Below are 20,000 nucleotides of genomic sequence, written 5' to 3'. Positions count from 1 at the left end.
TAGAAGATTTTTTATGGTCTGGTGTACCCTTTCAAGAGCTCCATTTGTCTGTGGATGATATGCCGAAGCATAGACATTGTGAATATTAAACTCTTGCATACTTTGTTTGAATAGCTTACTGGTAAAATTAGTACCTCTGTCACATCTTAGGAAATCCAAAGGTTGTGAACACCTTAACAAGCTGACCAATGATTGTTTTGGCATTAATGTTCTTAATAGGCATTGCAATGGGATATCTAGTTGTAGGACACAAGATAGCTAGCAAGTACTCGTTACCTTTCCGAGTTTTAGGCATAGGTCCTACACAGTCAATAATTATTTTCTCAAAAGGTTGTTTTGGTACCGAGATGGGCTGCAAAGGTGCACGAATAATACTCTCGTTGGGCCTACCTGTGACCTGGCATTGATGACAGGACATTATGTACTCCTTAATATCTTTCTTTATACCTGGCCAGAAGAAGTCCTGTGAAACTCTGTGATAGGTTTTATTAACTCCTAGATGGGATTCAGAGGTGTGAGCCAAATCTAGAAGTGGTGGTACAAGGGTTGCTGGTAAGACAAGCTGGTGACAGTCATGCCACGTGGAAGTTACTGGTGCTTTGGAAGATCTAAAATGCCTGAAGAGTAAGCCGTGATCAGTATAAAAATAAGGAGTCTTGGGGTTATCTGATGGATTTTCTACTCTTTTCCAGTATGTCGTAAGGCTAGGATCATTACTCTGTAACTGCTGAAACTTTACTTTGCTTAAATTTACTAATTCCAAAGCCTTCTCTACTTTAGATGTTTCAAGAGTTTTATTTTTCTTTGGAACTTTTGATACAGATTGAACAATTTTATTTTCATTTACTTTAAGTTTTTGTTTCAGAATGACATCTGGATCTGTTACTACTAAATTCAAAGCATTGGCCCCTGCAAGGTCATTACCTATTAGTACCTGTATTGATGGATGTGGCAAGGGTTTATTAGACACAGCAACAGAAGCTTTACCTGTGTAGTAGGGGCACTGAAGTGTTACCTCAGCCAAGGGTAGAGTCTTGGTCGATGTCAAGTCCGTTACAGCAACATATTCTTGCTTCATTGTCAGCTCCTGTGGTGGTAGGTTGATAATAGTTTGAGACGATCCTGTATCACGAAGACAAACGACAGGTTTCCCATTTACTGAACCTTGGCATGTGTAAGGTTTGAAGGAATCTAAATCCGGAGTAGGGACGGTCACATGCATCGTTTTCTTGGAATCCTGTTTTTTACCAGGCTTATGTTCTTTGACTTCAGACTTTCTACACTGAGGATCTGGGCACTTTTCAATGGGATATCCTACCTGCTTACAGTAAGTACAAAATCTGTCTGAAAAAAAAGGTAGTTTTATTATGGGCAGGTTTATATGATTTATGGCGCAGAAAATAGTCATCTGCCAGACTAGCTGCTTTCATGAGATCAGTTTCCTCCTTATCTAAAATATAGTTAGCAATGTTAAATGGCACTTTTCTAAGAAACTCTTCCATGATTACCAGACTTTTAAGTGACTCAAATTCTTTAATTCCAGCTTTGTCAATCCACTTTTGAAATTGTCTAACTTTAGTATCACAAAATTCCACAAATGTCTGGGTTGGAGATTTTTGTGAATTGCGGAAACTTTGACGATATCCTTCTATTGTGATTGAATAAGCGTCTAGAATAGCTTTCTTAAGGATCTGATAATCCTTAACAGTAATCATTTGCGAGGAAACATAAGCTGCCTTACCTTTGAAACCGTTTCTAATGAGCATTACCCAGTGTTCTGCCGGCCACTCGAGCGAGGTAGCTGTATCCTCGAAAGTGTCGAAGAATACTTCTGGTTCTTTTTCATCAAATGTAGGAATGAGTTTTTTTGCTTTGTTGAAGTCGAACTTTTCAGGAAGATTGCGTTCTTCTTCCTTGGTTTTAAGTTGTATGTTAGCAGTTTCTCTTGTTTTCGACAAAAAAAAAAACAATTCTATTTCCGCTAATTTCTGTTGGAGTTCTACTTCCTGTAATGCAGCTTCTCGTCTTCTTGCTTCCTCTTCCTGAGCTAATCTTAGTTTTCTTTCATCTTTTCTTATTTGCCTTTCTTCTTCTTCTCGTGCATTGAGTATCTTCATTTTCTCCAATTCCAATTGTAGTTTCACCTTGGTTACTTCTGGATCTTCTTTACTGGTAGCAACCGCACCGGTCAGGTAACGTAGTTCTTCTACTTCTTCGTCGCTCTCTTTAACTACATTCTTTGCAATTAGAGATTGGAGGATGTCACTTATCAATCTAGCTTTGACATAGGAGGACTCTGAAGGTATTTGCCATTTCTGGGTGATAGTCGAGAGTTCCGCTTTCTTTGCAAGATGTAATCTTGGTAGTTCATCTTTCGGGTTCAGCAAGAATTGCTCTAAATTGAACATGTTTAGCAAAGAATTTAGTTAGGATGGCACACAAAATCGTGAAACTTACTTAAAAATAAGCTAGTTACCTTAACAAAAATAATTGCTATTTAATAAGTCTTAAGCAACTGCTAATAATAACCAAGTTAAATTTCGAAGGACTGAATGATAATTTAAACCAGATGAGAGCATTACTGGTAATTCAAAAGTGAAATTAGAAATTTAACTACTTATCAATATTGACAAGTGATAAAGAGAATCCCGCAATTAAGAGGAATAAGATTGCGATATCGGTCCGAACATGTTAATGCGCGCAAAACGAACCAAAATCAAGTAATGAAATGACCAACGGAATGGTCTTAACTAAGGAATGAACTAGTTCAATGGTTATGATTAAAGAAGATTCAGGTTAGCTCATCGACATGGTATCCGGATTAACGCAAGTGTTTGTCGGAAGAAGTCTAATGGCTTGGGAAGAATCTTAAAAGGGTGGTTCATGAAAAGGGGTGGGCACTATCGATAGTGAATTAACACAGGTCCCAGTCGATTAACATTAAGCTACCAACTATACCTCCAAATCATCGATACCGGATATGCGTGGAGAGAATCACTTACTATTCGTAACAGTGCAACTTACTATTGTGCCCGTCTGGATCTGTGTAAAAATTTAATACTTAAGCTTATTTACTGCAACAGACACTTATCTCTAAAATCACATGAATCACATAAATCACATGATACACATCAACTATGTGACTTAGATCACTGAATAACAAGAATCACATACGTCACATGAAACACATGAAATCACATGAGTCGCATGAAACACGAAGTCACATAAAGAATTACGGTCACATGAATAAATATGAATCCCGGACAGGCCCCCAAATATTGTCACCACTGCAAGTATATTCTTTACCAGGTGGTATGGTAACGATGTAATGGCCTTGTTATAATACAAGTCAGCGGGCAATAATAAAAAAAAAATTACCACCAAAACAAAAGATGTCTGTTGTAGTTTATCACTGAATTATGTTCACTTTAAACTTAACTTTACTTAGACTTAATATCCACTTAATAAATAATCTAATAACCCAAAACACCCAAGATCCAGGCACAAGAATAAGGAAACACTCGAGAAATATTTAACTTTAATACAAAAACTATAATGCACCCACTAATATATAATAATCAATCACTTTTACACCACAATTAAGCACCAATATAAAATAGCAAGCAGCTGTTGACTGTATGAACAGCTGTGATTCTCTCATCTGTTACATTATTTTCAGAACAAATGTAAACTTTTTAAAGTACTGGACTAGAGAGTGTCCAAGGAGCATTTAAACAGGAACAGAAAGTGCTTAAATACGAACAGAACAATTTACAAGAATGTTTACAGAAAATACAAAACTGTATTTTTAATAATTCTTTTTTTTATTTACAATATTTAATGTGACAGCTCGTCACAATATATATATATATATATATATATATATATATATATATATATATATATATATATATAATATATCGTTAATGACTTGGATAACTATGGTATCATAGTTTATCTGTAATATTCAAATATATACACCAATTTTGACTCTGTATTTGATCATGACCTCCATAGGCGCTTTACTATCCTGTCTAAGTAGCACGGAAAAAGCTGCTATTTGGAAAATGGAGAAGAATCTCTACAAGTGTAACGCTGCTGAAGTAGCCATTACTTTTAATAAAGTATGCTTGAGAGAGGGTCTGCTTCCTAAGTATTATTCACTCTCCCTCCCCTCTTGTCACATTACTTGATATATTTGACAGCTGTTGGGCCTCAGCTTGGACCTGGAGTTTGAAAGAAAGATGCTTGAAGACTGGGATTTCCTTCATTCTTACATACATTTTTAAATTTATAAACTAAAATCTTACTAATTCACTGTAGTATTTTCTTCAATGAATTGATTGCTCTTTACATTAATATTAATTTTGACAATTAATATTTATCATACAAAAAACATGCATCTCTGTAAGAGAGAGAGAGAGAGAATTATTATTGTTATTATGTGATATTTAATCGTATTAAACTTACTAATACAGTATTGATCAATATTAATATTTGAAAATTGGTAAATTATTTTTGTATCATAAAAATGTATTTAGGCATGAAAATAACATCAAAATACACTAATTAGTGATTATTTATCATCGGAAAACCCCGCCAATAGGCGAATTCCCTGCAAATAATGGGTAGATATGGTCCAGAGGGAAATCCGCAAATCCGTGAGTGGGAATAGGGGGGGCCTTACTGTATTACATGGGGAGAGGTGATCAGGTATGATCACTATGATCAACTGCGGAATGTTGCCTACTGGCCTGGCACACACTGTCCACAGACCAGTGGTGGCTGCTGAATGGGTTGGCTAGTGATCCCAGCTCCATTTAGGACAAGTAGCACCTTGTCTTGGTATCCAGTTGGTAGGAGACAGAATAGGAGTCACTGATTCTCCTCCCTCTCTTTCTTTCTTCCTTCCTCTCCGGTAAACAGAAAGTCAGAGTTCCATTCTGTATACAAGCTAGACAGACGTGAGTATATGTTAGCCAACTGACTATGCACCGCACACAGTCTTTCCATTTGCAATGAAGGGATCCAAGTTCCTCTCTTCTCTTGGAAAAGGGAGAGGAGGTCAAACAGTAAAGCAAACTTGTTGATTATATTTACCAGTTTGATTTTCTCTCAACACTTTCATATAGGTTTTTACAATATGATTGAATAATGGTGTACGAACCTTTTACTTCATGGCCCAGAAGTCTAGCAACTGCTACATCCCATATTATATTTACAGCAATAAGAAATAACCAAGAAGGTAACACTCCAGGTCGGGTTAACTAACCAGTTGGTTCAGAGTACCAAGATTCCTCCTACCGAAGGGTAAGCCTCTTGTGTAAAAAGCAAAGGTTTGTATTTCTGTAGGATCAAACATAGCAAATTTTCTCTACATATAAACCCAAAATTCTTTATATGAATGGCCCACCTCAGCCACCCGTCACTCAGGGACGCAGCTGGAAGGCAAAATGGAATGCAGACTGACAGGTGGGTAGGGCTTCTCTTGTCAATAAGTTTGAGTGATCATTCCAGCTCTCATTTGTGCGCTAAGTCCCTATGGAAAGAATGTGCTAGTGTGAATGTTAAGGAAAATACTATTTACTTTTAAAATTTGCTATGTATGTATCATAGGAAAAATACAAGTTACTACAAGAATTTTTAATGTGATTATATAAAGCATTTCAAGTGATTACAGTATTCTCTTATTTCAGGATCTGCCACCACATTTAATTCTCCCACATGGATCTTATTTAATGAATCTTGGTTGTCCCGTCCCAGAAACATTGATTAAAAGCCGTGCTATGCTCTTGGAGGAAATTGGCCGTTGTGAGAAATTGGGGATACCTCATTTCAATTTTCATCCTGGTAAGTAAGAAGAATGTAATTCCTTAATTTTATACATTCAACTTACCTGTCAGATATATACATAGCTGTTGACTCCGTCGCGCCGACAGAATTTCGAATTTCGCACACACGCTACAGGTAGGTCAGGTGATCCACCGCGCCGCCGCTGGGTGGCAGGAATAGGAACCCATTCCCGTTTTCTATCAGATTTTTTCTGTTGGCCATACTGGCAACATCGTTGTTGGTATCTCCGGCTGGATTTCGTTTTTGGATACAATTGATCATCGTTTTGGACCCTTTGGTGACGTATTTGGATCGTTGTACTGGCATACGCTTTTGTGGATCGTTATTTGGATTTTGGCTTGGAATTTTCATCATGATGTCTGATTCTGGAAGTGTGGTGAGAATGTGTGTGAATGAAGGGTGCAAGGTGAGAATGCCGAAAGCTTCGGTTGATCCTCACACTGTATGTAAAATATGCAGGAAATATGAATGCTCGATGGATAACACTTGTCATGAATGTGAGAGTTTGAGTGCTGAAGGGTGGAAGTCTCTAACTTCTTATTTAAGGAAATTAGAGAAAGACCGGTTAAGGAAGTCATCTTCCAAAACCAAGCCTAGCTCTCAATCTTCAAGTGTGGTGAGTAATATTGTACCCTCCTCTAACATTATGAACGCTCCTTGTAATATTTCAGTTCTTCTCCGAATGCAGATCCTACGGACTCTGCTTCGGAGATAGCAAGCCTTAAAGCTGCGCTTATGAAAATGGAGCGTAAAATGGCTGCCTAAGAAGGTAAGCAAAGTAGTGCTGTGGAAAGTGATGTGAATTTCCCCAGTGAAGTTGAGGAGGCGTCTGATTGGCTTCACAACGCTCCCAGGCCTAGACCTCTTTCAAGCTCCCAAGCCCAGAGGAGAAGGAATGTCGAAAGCCTTACGGAGGTTATGGAGGATCCCCACCAGTCAGACGTCTCTTCGGCAGAATCTGTAACGTCACAGACTGCCAGAGAACGCATTAGAAAAAGCGTTCTACGTGAATGTTTTTCGTCATCGGAGAATTCCTCTAAAAGAGGATGGAGATCAGCGGATTGTTCTCGTCCCTTGAAGAGGATCTGGGAAGAATCGGGCATAAACTCGAGTCCGGAACGTTTTTCGGAGGACTCCCCGACAGAGATTAAGAAAGCAAAGGTTTTGGCTTCTCCCGCTAAGTCGTGGGGAATGGAGAAAGAAGGCTCTCCTTCCTCTCGTTTAGACCAGAGAGAAGAAACGACGAAGATATTAAAGGATATGCAAGAGTCTATTGCTTCTCTAGTCGGGGTTCTTTCGAGAGATCCTCCAAGAAGAAAGGATGTTAATCTTCCTGTGAAGAAGTAAAAAAACCCTTACTATCAACCTCCCAGAAAAGAAGATTCTTCTTCGGATGAAGGGTCTATTTTTCACAGACCTGCGAGTTCGGGGCGCGAGGCGCCAGCCAGGCGTGAAGCGCCAGCCGAGCGCGAAGCGCCAGCCAGGCGCGGAACGCCAGTCAGCCGCAAAGAACTAACACGTAAGCACGAGGCGCCAATCAGGCGCGACGCGGCAACCAGGCGCTATCCGATATCGCAGGAGACGACTAGGCGCGAGAAGCTGGCCAGGCGCGAGGAGCCAGCCGCGCGTGAGAATTCCTACAAGCAGGAAAAGACAATCAGGCGCGAGGCACCATCCAGGAGCGTAGCGCCAGCCAGACGAGAAGCGCCAGCCAGGCGCGATGCGCCAGACTGCCGAGAAGCGCCAACCAGGCGAGAAGCGCCAGCCAGGCGCGAAGCGCCAGCCAGGCGCGAAGCGCCAGGCGGCTGCGAAGAGACATACAGGCGCGAAGCGCCAGCCAGACGCGACGCGATAGACGGCCGCGAAGCGCCAACCAGGCGTGAAGCGCGAGTCGAGCGCGAGGCGCCAGCCGCGCAAGAGGAGCCAGCGAGGCGCGAAGCGCTAGCCGAGCGTGAGGCGCCAACCGCGCGAGAAGATTCAACAAGCGCGAAGCGCCAGTCAGGCGCAAGGCGCCAGCTGATCAGAAGAGCGGCAAGAGCGAGAAGTTATAAGGGGTAATAGAAGATCTTTTCATGTAATGTCTTCGGATAGCGAGTCTCCTACAAGTAGAAACCCTAATGCAAGGAAGCAACCTGGTACATCGAAGGTTAAACGGTTTCAACCTCCATGTCTCAGGATGTTTGGTGGATAAGAAAGGGAGAACTTCTAGATCTGTCAGTCTCTCTCCTTCTAGGAGTATTTCTCCTATAGGGAATAGGTCTACGGACAAAGATTCTAATAAAAGAGCTCGCTCTCCTTCTAGGATGGAGTTGGATGAAGTGTCGGAGGAAGAAACCCCGAACAATGAGGGGGTATCTAACTACAAAAGTGTTAGCCTCCTCTTCTCCTGCAAGAATTTGGAGACTCTCTAACCCTGCAGCTCCTCCTTCCCCGAGATCTCTGTTCTCCAGTACGAGGTTCCTAAATCGTTTCTGGTATTTAAAAATGAAACCAGCCATATCCAATGAAGAAGGCTATTTTCAAATCTTTAAAATTAAGGATGAAGTGAAGGTTTGAAGAAGGAAGCTCAGAAGACAGTTTTTTGCACTCCTCCATATAAGCTCGGAGGTAGGAGGGGAATATGGTACAGGACAGAGGAAGCGATGGGGCTTATGCTTCCATCTTCCGCGGAGACGGATTTTTCAAGCTTGGTTGAAGCATCGAGAAGACATGCTTTGAATACAGCTAAAGCATATTGGACATGTCAGAATTGGATCAGCACCTCAAGGGACTTTTCCATGTACTAGAAGTTTTTAACTTCTTGGATTGGTCCCTTGGAGTGCTGGCCAAGAAGGCAATGAACCAGATGTTTTAGAACCTGAAGTTTTGCATTGCATTTTATCCTGTATGGATAAGGTGGTTCAGGATGGTTCGGGAGAATTGTCATCTCTATTTGGAGCAGGAGTAGTGAAGAAGAGATCATTATTTGGTTCATTTCTAACCAAAGTAGTTTCTCCTTCACAAAGGTCAGCCCTTTTATACGCTCCTCTCTCGGATCACCTTTTCCCTTCGCACTTCGTGAAGGAGATTTCAAAGTCTCTTGCTGAAAAGGCAACCCAAGACGTTATTAGTACAATCCTCCAAGAAATCAAGACCAACAGTACCAGTAGCGAAGAAGACTACTCGTACTCCGGTAGTGCCCTTTCGGAGAGGTTCCACCTCTCGTCCTCCAACGAAAAGGAAGACAGCAGAAAAGCGAGGAAGGTCCTCCTTTAGATCTTTCAAGAAATCAAAGTAGCAGCGAGGTCCTCCAAACATCTGTAGGGGCCAGGCTCCTAAACTTCGTAGGGGCATGGAAGATAAGGAAAGCCGATCCTTGGACGCTAGCAGTCTTGGGGAAAGGTTACATTATACCTTTTCAGGACAGACCACCTTTGTCGAATTCCCCAAAGGAACTGTCGGCGAAGTACAAGGACCCTGTTCTGAGGGAGACACTTCTCCAGATGGTGATAGGAATGAAGGACAAAGAGGCAATAGAAGAGGTTCAGGATCCTTCCTCTCCGGGGTTTTACAACCGCCTGTTTTTAGTTCCAAAGGCATCCGGGGGATGGAGGCCAGTCTTGGACGTGAGCATTCTGAACAAATATGTGGAAAAGAAAAAGTTCTCGATGGAGACTTCTGCCTCGGTACTTTCAGCCCTGCGAAGAGGAGACTGGATGGTCTCTCTAGACCTGCAGGATGCATATTTCCACGTTCCTATTCACCCGTCATCAAAGAAGTATCTCAGGTTTGTGATTCAAGGGAAAGTCTACCAGTTCAGGGCCTTGTGCTTCAGCCTCTCCACGGCTCCACAGGTATTTACGTACCTGATGCGGAACGTAGCCAGATGCTACACCTGGAAGGGGCATAAGCGTCTCTCTGTACTAGACGATTGGCTGATAAGAGCAAAATCCCAGGAACATGTTTGAGGATCTGAAGAAAACATAGAATTGACAAAGGAATTAGGACTTCTCGTGAATCTCGAGAAATCGCAGATGACCCCCAGTCAGGACTTAGTCTATTTGGGGATTCAGATGAATTCTCGGGATTTTCGGGTTTTTCCGTCCCAAGAAAGGATTCTTCGGGGGATTCAGAAAGTTACATCCTTCCTAAAGAAAGACAGGAGTTCAGCCAGGGAGTGGCTGAGCCTTCTAGGGACTCTTTCTTCCCTGGAACAATTTGTATCCCTAGGAAGACTTCATCTAAGGCCTCTACAATTCTTCCTAAAGAGATCTTGGACTTGGAAGAAGGGCCATCTGTCGGACACTTTCCGGTAACAATAGAGGTGAAGAAAACACCTAAAGTGGTGGCTGCTCCCACTCAAAGAGAACAAGGGAGTGTCCCTAGAGGTTCGGAACCCAAACCAAATCTTGTTCTCAGACGCTTCAGAGACGGGATGGGGAGCGACTCTAGGGGCAAGAGAAGTCTCTGGCAAATGGAAGAAAGAACAAAGAGATTGGCATATAAATGCCAAAGAACTATATGCAGTGTTTCTGGCATTAAAATTCTTCGAGTCAGAAGTAAGAAATCAAGTGATTCAAGTCAACGCAGACAACACCACGGCGTGGCTTATATAAAAAACATGGGGGGGGGACGCACTCGTTTTCCCTATTCGAGATAACGAAGGATCTGTTGTCATGGACGGAGGGAGACAATATTACCCTCCTGACCAGATTTGTGAAAGGGGAAAGAAATATCAGAGCAAGACAGGCTCAGCAGGACAAAACAAGTTCTCCCCACGGAGTGGACTCTGCACGAGCAAGTCTGCCAAAGACTGTGGAACCTGTGGGAAGGCCGCAGATAGATTTGTTTGCGACGTTCCTGTCAAGAGGATAGAGAACTTCTGCTCCTTAGTAGAAGACCCGAGAGCGATAGCGGTGGATGCCATGCTACTGGAGTGGTCGGGACTCGACGCTTACGCTTTCCCTCCATTCAAGTTGCTAGGAGTAGTGATGAAGAAGTTCGTAGCATCAACAGGGACGAGATTAACTCTCATCGCCCCGTTTTGGCCATCCCAAGATTGGTTCACAGAGGTACAGGAATGGACAGTAGACTACCCAAGATCTCTTCCAAACAGGATAGATCTTCTCAGACAACCCCACTTCAAGAGGTTCCATCAAAACCTGCCCGCATCTCGCTCTGACTGCCTTTCGACTATCGAAAGATTGGTCAGAGCGAGAGGCTTTTCAAGCAAGGCTTCGAAAGCAATTGCTAGAGCCGGAGATCGTCAACTATCCGGGTCTATCAATCGAAGTGGGATGTGTTTAGAAGATGGTGTAGGAAGAATAAGCTGTCGCCTCCTCCGATACCTCTGTGACGCAAATATAGCAGAGATTTTCTGTTATTCCTGAGAGAGGAATCCAATCTGTCCGTATCTTACAATAAAGGGATACCGAAGTATGCTCTCAGCGGTATTTAGAAATAGAGGCTTTAAACAAACTTGGCAGAGGATAGAGATTTGCACGATTTCTCATAAAGATCGTTCGAGACGTCCAAAATCTATATCCTCTAACTCCGCCAAGTTGGAATTCTGGATGTTGTGCTCCAAAGTTCTTAACATTCGGAAAAATTTGAACCGCCTGACCGTGCCTCGTTCAGGGATTGGACGAAAGTGTGTTTTTCTCATAGCCTTAGCGACGGGCTAAGAGAATAAGTGAAATCCATGCCCTAGATTCTCGGGTGGGTTTTAAGAAAGACGCAGCCATCTGTTCTTTTCAAACTCTGTTTTTGGCAAAAAATGAGAACCCTTCGAAACCATGGCCGAGGAGTTTTGAGGTGAAAAGTCTTTCAAACTTAATGGGAGACGAAATTGAAAGAACTTTATGCCCGGTTAGAGCTCTTAGGTTCTATCTTAAAAGAAAGAAGAGTTGAAGGCATGTAAACAAAGTCTATGGTGCGCAGTTCGGGACACGAAAAGACCAATGTACAAGAATGCGCTAGCGTATTTTATTAGAAGTGTGATTATGGAAGTCATAGCGATTGTGCAGAGGATTCCTTTAAATTATTACGAGTTAAAGCTCATGAGGTAAGAGCAGTGGCAACATCATTATCATTCCAAAAGATAATGTCCATGAAGGACATTATTAATGCGACCTATTGGAGATGCAACTCGGTATTTGCATCCCACTATCTTAGAGATGTTAAAATTACCTACGACAAGTGCTTCTCTCTAGGTCCTTTTGTGTCTGCGGATACAGTGCTGGGACTGAGGACACATACCGATCCTTAAACTTTTATGAAAAGTCTAATACTTCCATACCATACTGGTGGGATGGGCTCTAACTTTCTTACCTGACGGCTAGTTGTTGCACATGGCGGCCATGGCCTTGTTTAGGTAAGGACTTTGAGTTTATCTTACAGCATAGGCTTGGATAAAAACGGTCTTTGATTACGGAGATCTCCACTATTTGAGGCGGTTTTTTGTGTTACTACTGGTAAAAGTGCTTGGTGTCGCACAGGCGGCCATAGCCCTTGCTAGTGAGGAACTAGAAATGTGCCTTTTAAACGGAGTAGTAGTAAAGACATTGTCTAAATTCGTACATGGACCTCTCCTTTTAAGACAGTATCAGGATTTTCTGCTGACAAGAGTGCTTGGGCTAGCACAGGCGGCTTTTTTGGTGCTTTTGACAGTATGAGAATGTGAATAGGTCTTACAAGCAGATGGTAGTACAAATTGAAATTATATTTGTTTATTTTTATTTTTATTTATTTTTATTTATTTTTCATAAAGAATTAGGTGTAAAATATTGTGATTGAGTTTTTTGGTTGTTTGCAATCTTGCAATCTTAGATACAACATTTGGTTAGGTTAAGGTGATCAGGATCGGGATTGTGCTCCTTAGAAAAAAGGTTCTTGTCATATAAGTGGATTGAAACCCTTTGACATAGCCCTTATAGGATCGGCCAAGTAAGTGGATAAGACCCCTTTGGCAGACCTACAAGAACTCTTAGCAATAGATCAATATCTTGCTGAGGCTCTTGAGACTAAGCAGACTCCTGGGCATTACCATGAAGTCTTCAGTCTAAACAGGTAGGAAACAAGGTTTTTATGTTATTAATACCTACAACGATTGTTGTGTTTTCCTGTTAAATCAGTTATTAGCTGTCTTTACCCTCCTCCAATGGTGTGAATCAGCTATGTATATATCTGACAGGTAAGTTGAATGTATAAAAATGATATTGTTGAATCAATCAAGAAAGTTTTTAAATACATACTTACCTGGCGAGATATATGCAATTAAATTACCCACCCAGCCTCCCCTCAGGAGACAGATGGTGTAGAAAAAATCTGATGGAAAACGGGAATGGGTTCCTATTCCTGCCACCCAGCGGCGGCGCGGTGGATCACCTGACCTACCTGTAGCGTGTGAGCGAAATTCGAAATTCTGTCGGCGCGACGGAGTCAATAGCTATGTATATATCTGCCAGGTAAGTATGTATAAAACTTTATTGTATCATAACAATATTATTTTTCCTTCAAATAGATAGTAAGGTTCATTTCCCCTAAATGTTGGCATTATAATTTTGAGGAAATAGCCACATATTTATTCCCATTTGTAAATTCTGTACGTTTTTCATTTCTATGACTTTCTCCTAAGCATGTCCTACTTTTCCCTAATTATGTATTTCCCTTTATCTGATAAATCACCCAAAATATTTTAACTTAGAATTTTATCTTCATTTAGGTTAAATAAATTTTATGGAGTACTTTACTCCATTGTATTGAAGATTTTAATAATTACAGCTTTTATCTCATGAAGTTCTCACCATTATTATTTTGATATTTCTGTGGAAAGCTTCACATTCAATCTTCATTACATTGAGTACAGCTTTCAACTGTCAGACAAGATGCATCGAGGATTGTCTCCTTTGTTGCAAAAACCCGAGTTGGCATTTTAAGGCTAATTATTGTTCCTGGCAGTTGCTGTCCCCCTCACATAGCCATCCAGGAAACCTTTTCCTGGTTTGGTTGCCAAGGAAAAACAAAGTACTTTGAAAATATGTTTTGTATGATACTGTACCACTCTGACAAATCTTTGGATGATTTATTTTATAACTACTGTACATTTATCCCTTGATTATCCAATTTCATATCACCTGAAGCGTAATATTATCCAGACATAACCAGATCCCAGAGACTAAGGATATATGTATGGTAGTCTCTACTCATTAGTGGCATTGGTTGATGGTGTTTCAGTTTTATATCGCTTGGCTAATGACATCATTAACCAGATTTTTGGCATCGGTAAGGCATTTTTGACACCAGTAAGCAGTTTATTGGTGTCAGTAAGAGGTTTATCAGTACTTACACCGTCGTCAGCGCTATTTATTATCATACATAATTACAGGCAGTCCCCTGTTGGTGGGGGGCTCTGTTCTCAGCAGGGTGCTGATAAGCCAAAACTGCCGTTAACTGAACTTGGCGATTTATGGCACTTATGGCACCGATAAGCGTTTAATGCCACCTCTGTTAGGTATGTTATGGCACCATAACTATTATTGACCCCTTACAGTGCCAGAACTATGCACATTATGGCTCCATAAACCACTCATTTTATGGTGCTAGATACCGCCATAAAACCGGATCGACATTAACAAAGTCCACCAACAACCGAGGACTGCCTGTACTGTGATGTTCCAGTTATTGATGTTTTTCAGTTATTGGCACTGAGTGCGAATGAAACCTGCACCAGAAACCCGGAACTGCTTGTACATGGTGTATTTTACAGTTCCCCATATTTGTGTGTTTCACATTTCTGTGTTTCATTTTGTTGCAAATTTTTGTGGAACACATTACAGTATTCACTTTTCTGCAGGGGAAATTGCATTAATTTGTACATTTTTTCATAGTGCAATATTCACTAATGACTGTATTTTCATTTTATTTTCATGACTAATTACAATTTTATGATAAATTATTTACTAATTTTAAAATTTTAATGATTCTAAACAACAAGATGCCTATAAAATATTTAATACAAATTAAATAAATCTTTAATACAAATTGTAAACTTGTTAAGCTCATTCTGGGGACCACCCTGGAGTGACAGGTTGGCCCAAGAATGAGCTTAAATAGTTTTATCTCTCTCTCTCTCTCTCTCTCTCTCTCTCTCTCTCTCTCTCTCTCTCTCTCTCTCTCTCTCTCTTTGTTATTAGCTTTACACATATGTTTTTTAATGGTAAAATGTTTAAAATTACTTTGAAATGATATATTACAATAATAATCTCAAAGATTATTACAGTAATAAGATAGTAATGTAAGGTATATTAGAAGTAGGATGTTATTTAAGGTATAAATTTGGTATCTGAACTTTGAAGATAGACAGTTATAAGCATTTTTAGAGGGGGTTTTAACTATTCACGGGTTTTAATTATTCGCGCTGGTCTGGTATGCATCCCCTGCAAATATGGGGATCCACTGTATATTGTGTTTTTAAGTATTTGAACATTTTTGTTGTGCAGTTTAAACTTATATGTTATAATTTGCATTGCATTTTCACATTATAGATGAAATTTATCAAGATTATGTCTTTTCAGCAAAAAATAAATGGGAAATTCGATGAACGAAAGCTAATAAAAACCGTATCTTCATTTTTATTGCCGATTGTATGTGTGCATCACTGCATACACTTAGATGATGTACATGCAGTCCTTGATTACTAGGGGGGTTTTGTTCTATTCAGGGTGCTGATAACGGCAATTTATGTCACCGAGTTTTAGTTAATGGTGCCGATAACCAGGTAATGGCACCTCTGTTACGTATGTTATGTCACCATAACTCTATTTCTGGGCTCAACCCGTGTCGCCCCGTGAAATGTTCCTTATAGCACTCATTTCTACTAGGTATAAATAAATGCTAAATATACCAGAGAAAAAAGCCATATGGAATGCCAGAGTTACTACCTCCAGCTCGCTCACCCTCATAGGGTGTCAGTATAGCACAGGAGCGAGTGGAAACCACTATCGCAGAAGCTTTGCCAATTAGATTTCTCCCCTCTCAAAATCCCCCTCTAGAGAGGTGCCGTTACAAATTCTACCTTTCGCTCTCTACTACTACCTCTGCCAAGAACCTTCATTCCTGAACTAGCACTCTTTGTGTTTACACGCACCGTTTTCGCTGTTTCCAGGAAGTGTTTTTGCGGAGCATCATGTCTTCCCTACACCAAGAAACTTCTTCATCTAAGTTGACTATTCCATTTATTTATTTTGAGCACGATTGGGCAACGATGCATTCAATATTTTGCCCTTATTTTAAGACTCTTGTTCATGGGAGCCGGGCATGACGCCTCTTCCGAGTCAGCCATTTTGGATGCATGGTTGGCCGCGTGCGTGGTTATATCAGAATTTTATTTTGTTGTGTAATTATGTTCACCGTTTAGCACTTCTCAGTATAGGCTACTGTTTTCATATATTTTACCGTCTCGCTCCTGACGAGTACTGAGAGCCTTGTTTTTTACGGTTTGATCCTGACGTTATTAGCCTATTATAGGGCCTTTTTCATTATCATCAGTCACTCAGGAGCGAGTTGGTTACCTAACGTGTGTACGGTGATATGCTTCATACTACGTTATGTGCGAGTATTGTGGTTGAGGCGTCCTAGGCTAGCCTAACGGTACGCCAGTTTAGTTTTAAGAGTTGAAGATTCCTCATTCATTCACGGTGCTCATGCATGTATGTTTCCAGTTTAGTTATTTGATTATAATCTTGTATTGCTGTATTTGATGAGGTTGGGAGTTCTTCACGATGTCCTACCCTAGCCTATCCGACCAGACCTAGGCTAGGTTTTAGAGGGTGGGCTAGGCGGGTTGAGTATGTCCCACCACCCTTAATGGCCGCCAGGCCTACAATTCCTCTTCCCGGGCTACACCAAGCTAGCCGAGGAAGCATTGGTCAGGGTAAACAAGGTCCCGAAAGAGACAATGATCTACCCTAGAGATCAGGCTCAGTCGGCATGGGTCCGCACCTTACGGAATGGGAGTGCGTCAACACCAAGTTGACACCTCACAAAGGTTGCTATACCATGTTCGTAGCATAGGATAACATCCCGACACCTTGCACATCGAAGATTGCAGAATTGACACTGCAGGATAAACCCATGCCTTAGCTAAAAGAGACGGAGGCTACCTTTTTGCTCTTTCCCGGAGATCTGGAGTGTTGGGTTGGCGCTCCGGCAACATTCACAGTGGGCAAACTCGACCCAGAGTGTGCCTCCACACAATTCAGTGAACGTTTGCCCAGAATTCCGGATACCAAGGTAAAGGCGGAATTCGAAGCAAGATGTAGGCTGAGCAGATCAATTAACTCAGTCACCACTGCAGAGTTGACAGCTTCTGTCTTTGCAGAGGAGCCTCTATTCCGGGTCCTGACGAAGTCGCTGCTGCAGGCTTATCAATCGGACCTGTATGATTTCATAGTGGCTAGACAAGCCTGCAGGAAGCATGTCTTTGCTAATGCCTCCATCAGGCATGAGCCTAACAAGCTCATAAAGGCATCGATCTGGGGAGCCAACCTCTTTCCTGAGGACATGGTTAACAGCGTCCTCAGCGAGGCGGCTAGGGCTAATCAGAACCTTCGTGTTTGCTGGGGCTTCCTTTCAAAAGGATGTTCGAGACCCCCGGACCACAAGCCAAAAGTAGGAAGAGGCCTAGGAAGTATCAGCCTCTCCAGACCTCTCAGCCTCAAGCAGTGGTACAGGCAGTTCCTGTCTCCCAAATGAGTAATCCTTCGACATCTAAGGCACAACCACAACAGCAGTTTGTTCTGCTGCAAAGTCAACCGACTCAGCCCTCGAGTTCGGCTGCCCTTGTGACTTCCCCAGCCTTCAACGCCTCCTTTGAAACACAAGGGGCGTTTCGAGGCTATAATATGCACGCAAGGGGTAGCAGAGCAAGAGGTGCTTACCGGCAGAGAGCTGGCTCTAGAGTTCTCTCAAGAGGCAGAGGCTTCAGAGGAGGCAGAGGAAGTAAGACCTCAACCAGTCAATGAGTCTCTGCAGGTAGGCGGGAGACTGTACCTCTCCCGGGACCATTGGACCTTCAGTACGTGGACCCACAGTATTGTATCGAAAGGTCTGGGGTGGAGATGGATAAAAGGGCCTCCTCCACTTGTCAGTTTCCATCAAATTCCAACGACAGACCTTCTAGACTATGCCAAAGACCTTCTTCAAAAGACGGCAATAAAGAAAGTCAGTCACCTGAAATTTCAAGGATGTTTGTTCAGTGTACTGAAGAAGGACTCGGACAAAAGAAGAGTGATTCTGGACTTGTCCCGTCTCAACTCATACATTCAATGCGACAAGTTCCGCATGCTAACCGTCTCGCAGGTGCGGATCTTACTTCCCCGTGGGGTCGTCACCACCTCTATCGATCTTACAGTTACTATCATGTACCGATAGCAAGAAACTTCTCTCCATGCCTATGCTTCAAACTAGGAAAACAAGCTTACTCGTTCAGAGTCATGCCATTTGGACTCAACATAGCGCCCAGAATATTCACCAAACTAGGAGAGACAGTAGTGCAGAAACTAAGAAGGGGGGTGATGTTAGTAGCTTACCTAGACGACTGGCTCATTTGGGCAACCAACGACGAGGAATGTCGCAAGGCAACAGCCAAAGTAATAAAATTCCTAGAATACCTGGGTTTCCATAAACAAGGAAAAGTCCCGTCTCATTCCGGCATCTTGCTTTCAATGGTTGGGAATACAATTGGACCTAACCACACACAAACTATCTCTTCCGCCAAAGAAGTGCAGAGAGATAGCGAAAGCTACGAGACAACTCCTCAAGAACAAACTGGCTTCTCGTCGTACCCAAGAGAGAACCTTAGGTTCACTTCAGTTTGCTTCAATATCAGATGTTCTGTTGAAAGCCAGACTGAAGGATATCAATCGGGTATGGCGGAAAAGAGCCAACAAGAAGTTCAGAAACAAAATATCCTTGATTCCACCAATACTAAGGAAAAGACTCCGCCCATGGACCGAAGTCCGGAGTCTTTCCAAATCAGTGCCACTACAATTTCCCCCGCCGTCTCTGATAGTCCACACAAACGCCTCTCGGAGCGGATGGGGGCCTACTCTCAGTACAAGAAGGTTCAAGGAACATGGTCGACAACATTCCACATCAATGTACTAAAGGCAAGGGCCATATTTCTGACCCTGAAACGACTAGCTCCGGCCAGGAACATTCATATCAGACTAGTCTCGGACAGCGCAGTGATAGTTTATTGCATAAACATAGGAGTCTCCAAGTTGAGCCTAATAAATCATGTGATGATTGCAATCTTTTCGTTGGCAATGAAACATCATTGGCACCTGTCAGCCACTCACCTGGCAGGAGTGTGGAATGTCATCGTGGACTCACTGTCCAGGGCAAATCCGCTGGAGTCGGAGTGGTCCTTGGACACAAAATCATTCAATTGGATTTGCCAACAAATCCCGGGCCTTCAGGTAGACTGTTCACCACGGAGTCCAATCACAAACTTCCGTGTTATGTGGCTCCCAATCTGGATCCTCTGGCTCACGCCACAGATGCGATGTCCATAGACTGGAACAATTGGCAGAAGATTTACCTATTTCCGCCAATAAACCTCTTGCTGAAAGTTCTACACAAACTCAGATCTTTCAGAGGACAGATAGCATTGGTAGCACCCAACTGGCCAAAGAGCAATTGGTTTCCTCTTCTACTAGAGTTGAAACTCCGTCCCAGACGGATTCCCAACCCAAAACTCAAATAGTACAAACTCGGACTGTGTCAGCTTCCTCAAGAATTCTGAATGCCCTAACTTTATGGACTTCATGAAGTTTGCGGCACAGAAGGATGCTAGTATTGACCCACTAAACACCCTATTCGTGGAGTCAGACAAAAGAGAATCAACACTCAGGCAGTATGAGTCGGCAGTAAGGAAGCTAGCCATCTTTCTAAAAGAATCAGATGTCCAAAAGATGACTACGAATCTGACAATTTCATTTTTTAGAACTGTTCGAAAAAGGCCTAGCTGCTAGTACCATTACTACGACTAAATCTGCCTTGAGGAAGACATTTCAGTTTGGCTTTAACATTGATTTAACAGATTCGTACTTCTCGTCTATCCCTAGAGCATATGCTTGTTTGAGACCGGTAGACCGCCCTCACAC

The 20,000-nt window shown here is 42.1% G+C and overlaps 2 protein-coding genes across 2 annotated transcripts in view; one reads left to right on the top strand and one right to left on the bottom strand.

The window, feature by feature from the left end:
* The window catches only part of LOC135221487 (uncharacterized), a 2,105-nt gene extending 264 nt beyond the window's left edge, over positions 1 to 1,841 (bottom strand). Inside the window, exons 1-2 of the mRNA XM_064259230.1 lie at positions 391 to 1,841; positions 1 to 48 (exon numbers count right to left, since the gene is read on the bottom strand). The exon at positions 1 to 48 is cut by the window's left edge and continues 264 nt beyond it. Coding sequence (XP_064115300.1) covers positions 32 to 48; positions 391 to 1,408 — 1,035 coding nt within the window. The 5' untranslated portion in view covers positions 1,409 to 1,841 and the 3' untranslated portion in view covers positions 1 to 31. The remainder of the gene's footprint in view (positions 49 to 390) is intronic.
* LOC135220845 (probable endonuclease 4) overlaps positions 1 to 20,000 on the top strand; it is a 333,180-nt gene that overhangs the window by 208,816 nt on the left and 104,364 nt on the right. The window contains exon 5 of the mRNA XM_064258405.1: positions 5,697 to 5,850. Coding sequence (XP_064114475.1) covers positions 5,697 to 5,850 — 154 coding nt within the window. The remainder of the gene's footprint in view (positions 1 to 5,696; positions 5,851 to 20,000) is intronic.

The sequence above is a fragment of the Macrobrachium nipponense genome, chromosome 2 (genome assembly GCF_015104395.2).
Source record: "Macrobrachium nipponense isolate FS-2020 chromosome 2, ASM1510439v2, whole genome shotgun sequence".
Lineage (NCBI taxonomy): Eukaryota > Metazoa > Arthropoda > Malacostraca > Decapoda > Palaemonidae > Macrobrachium > Macrobrachium nipponense.
The sequence above is the reverse complement of the archived record's forward strand: the minus strand, read 5'-3'. Positions and strand labels throughout refer to the sequence as shown.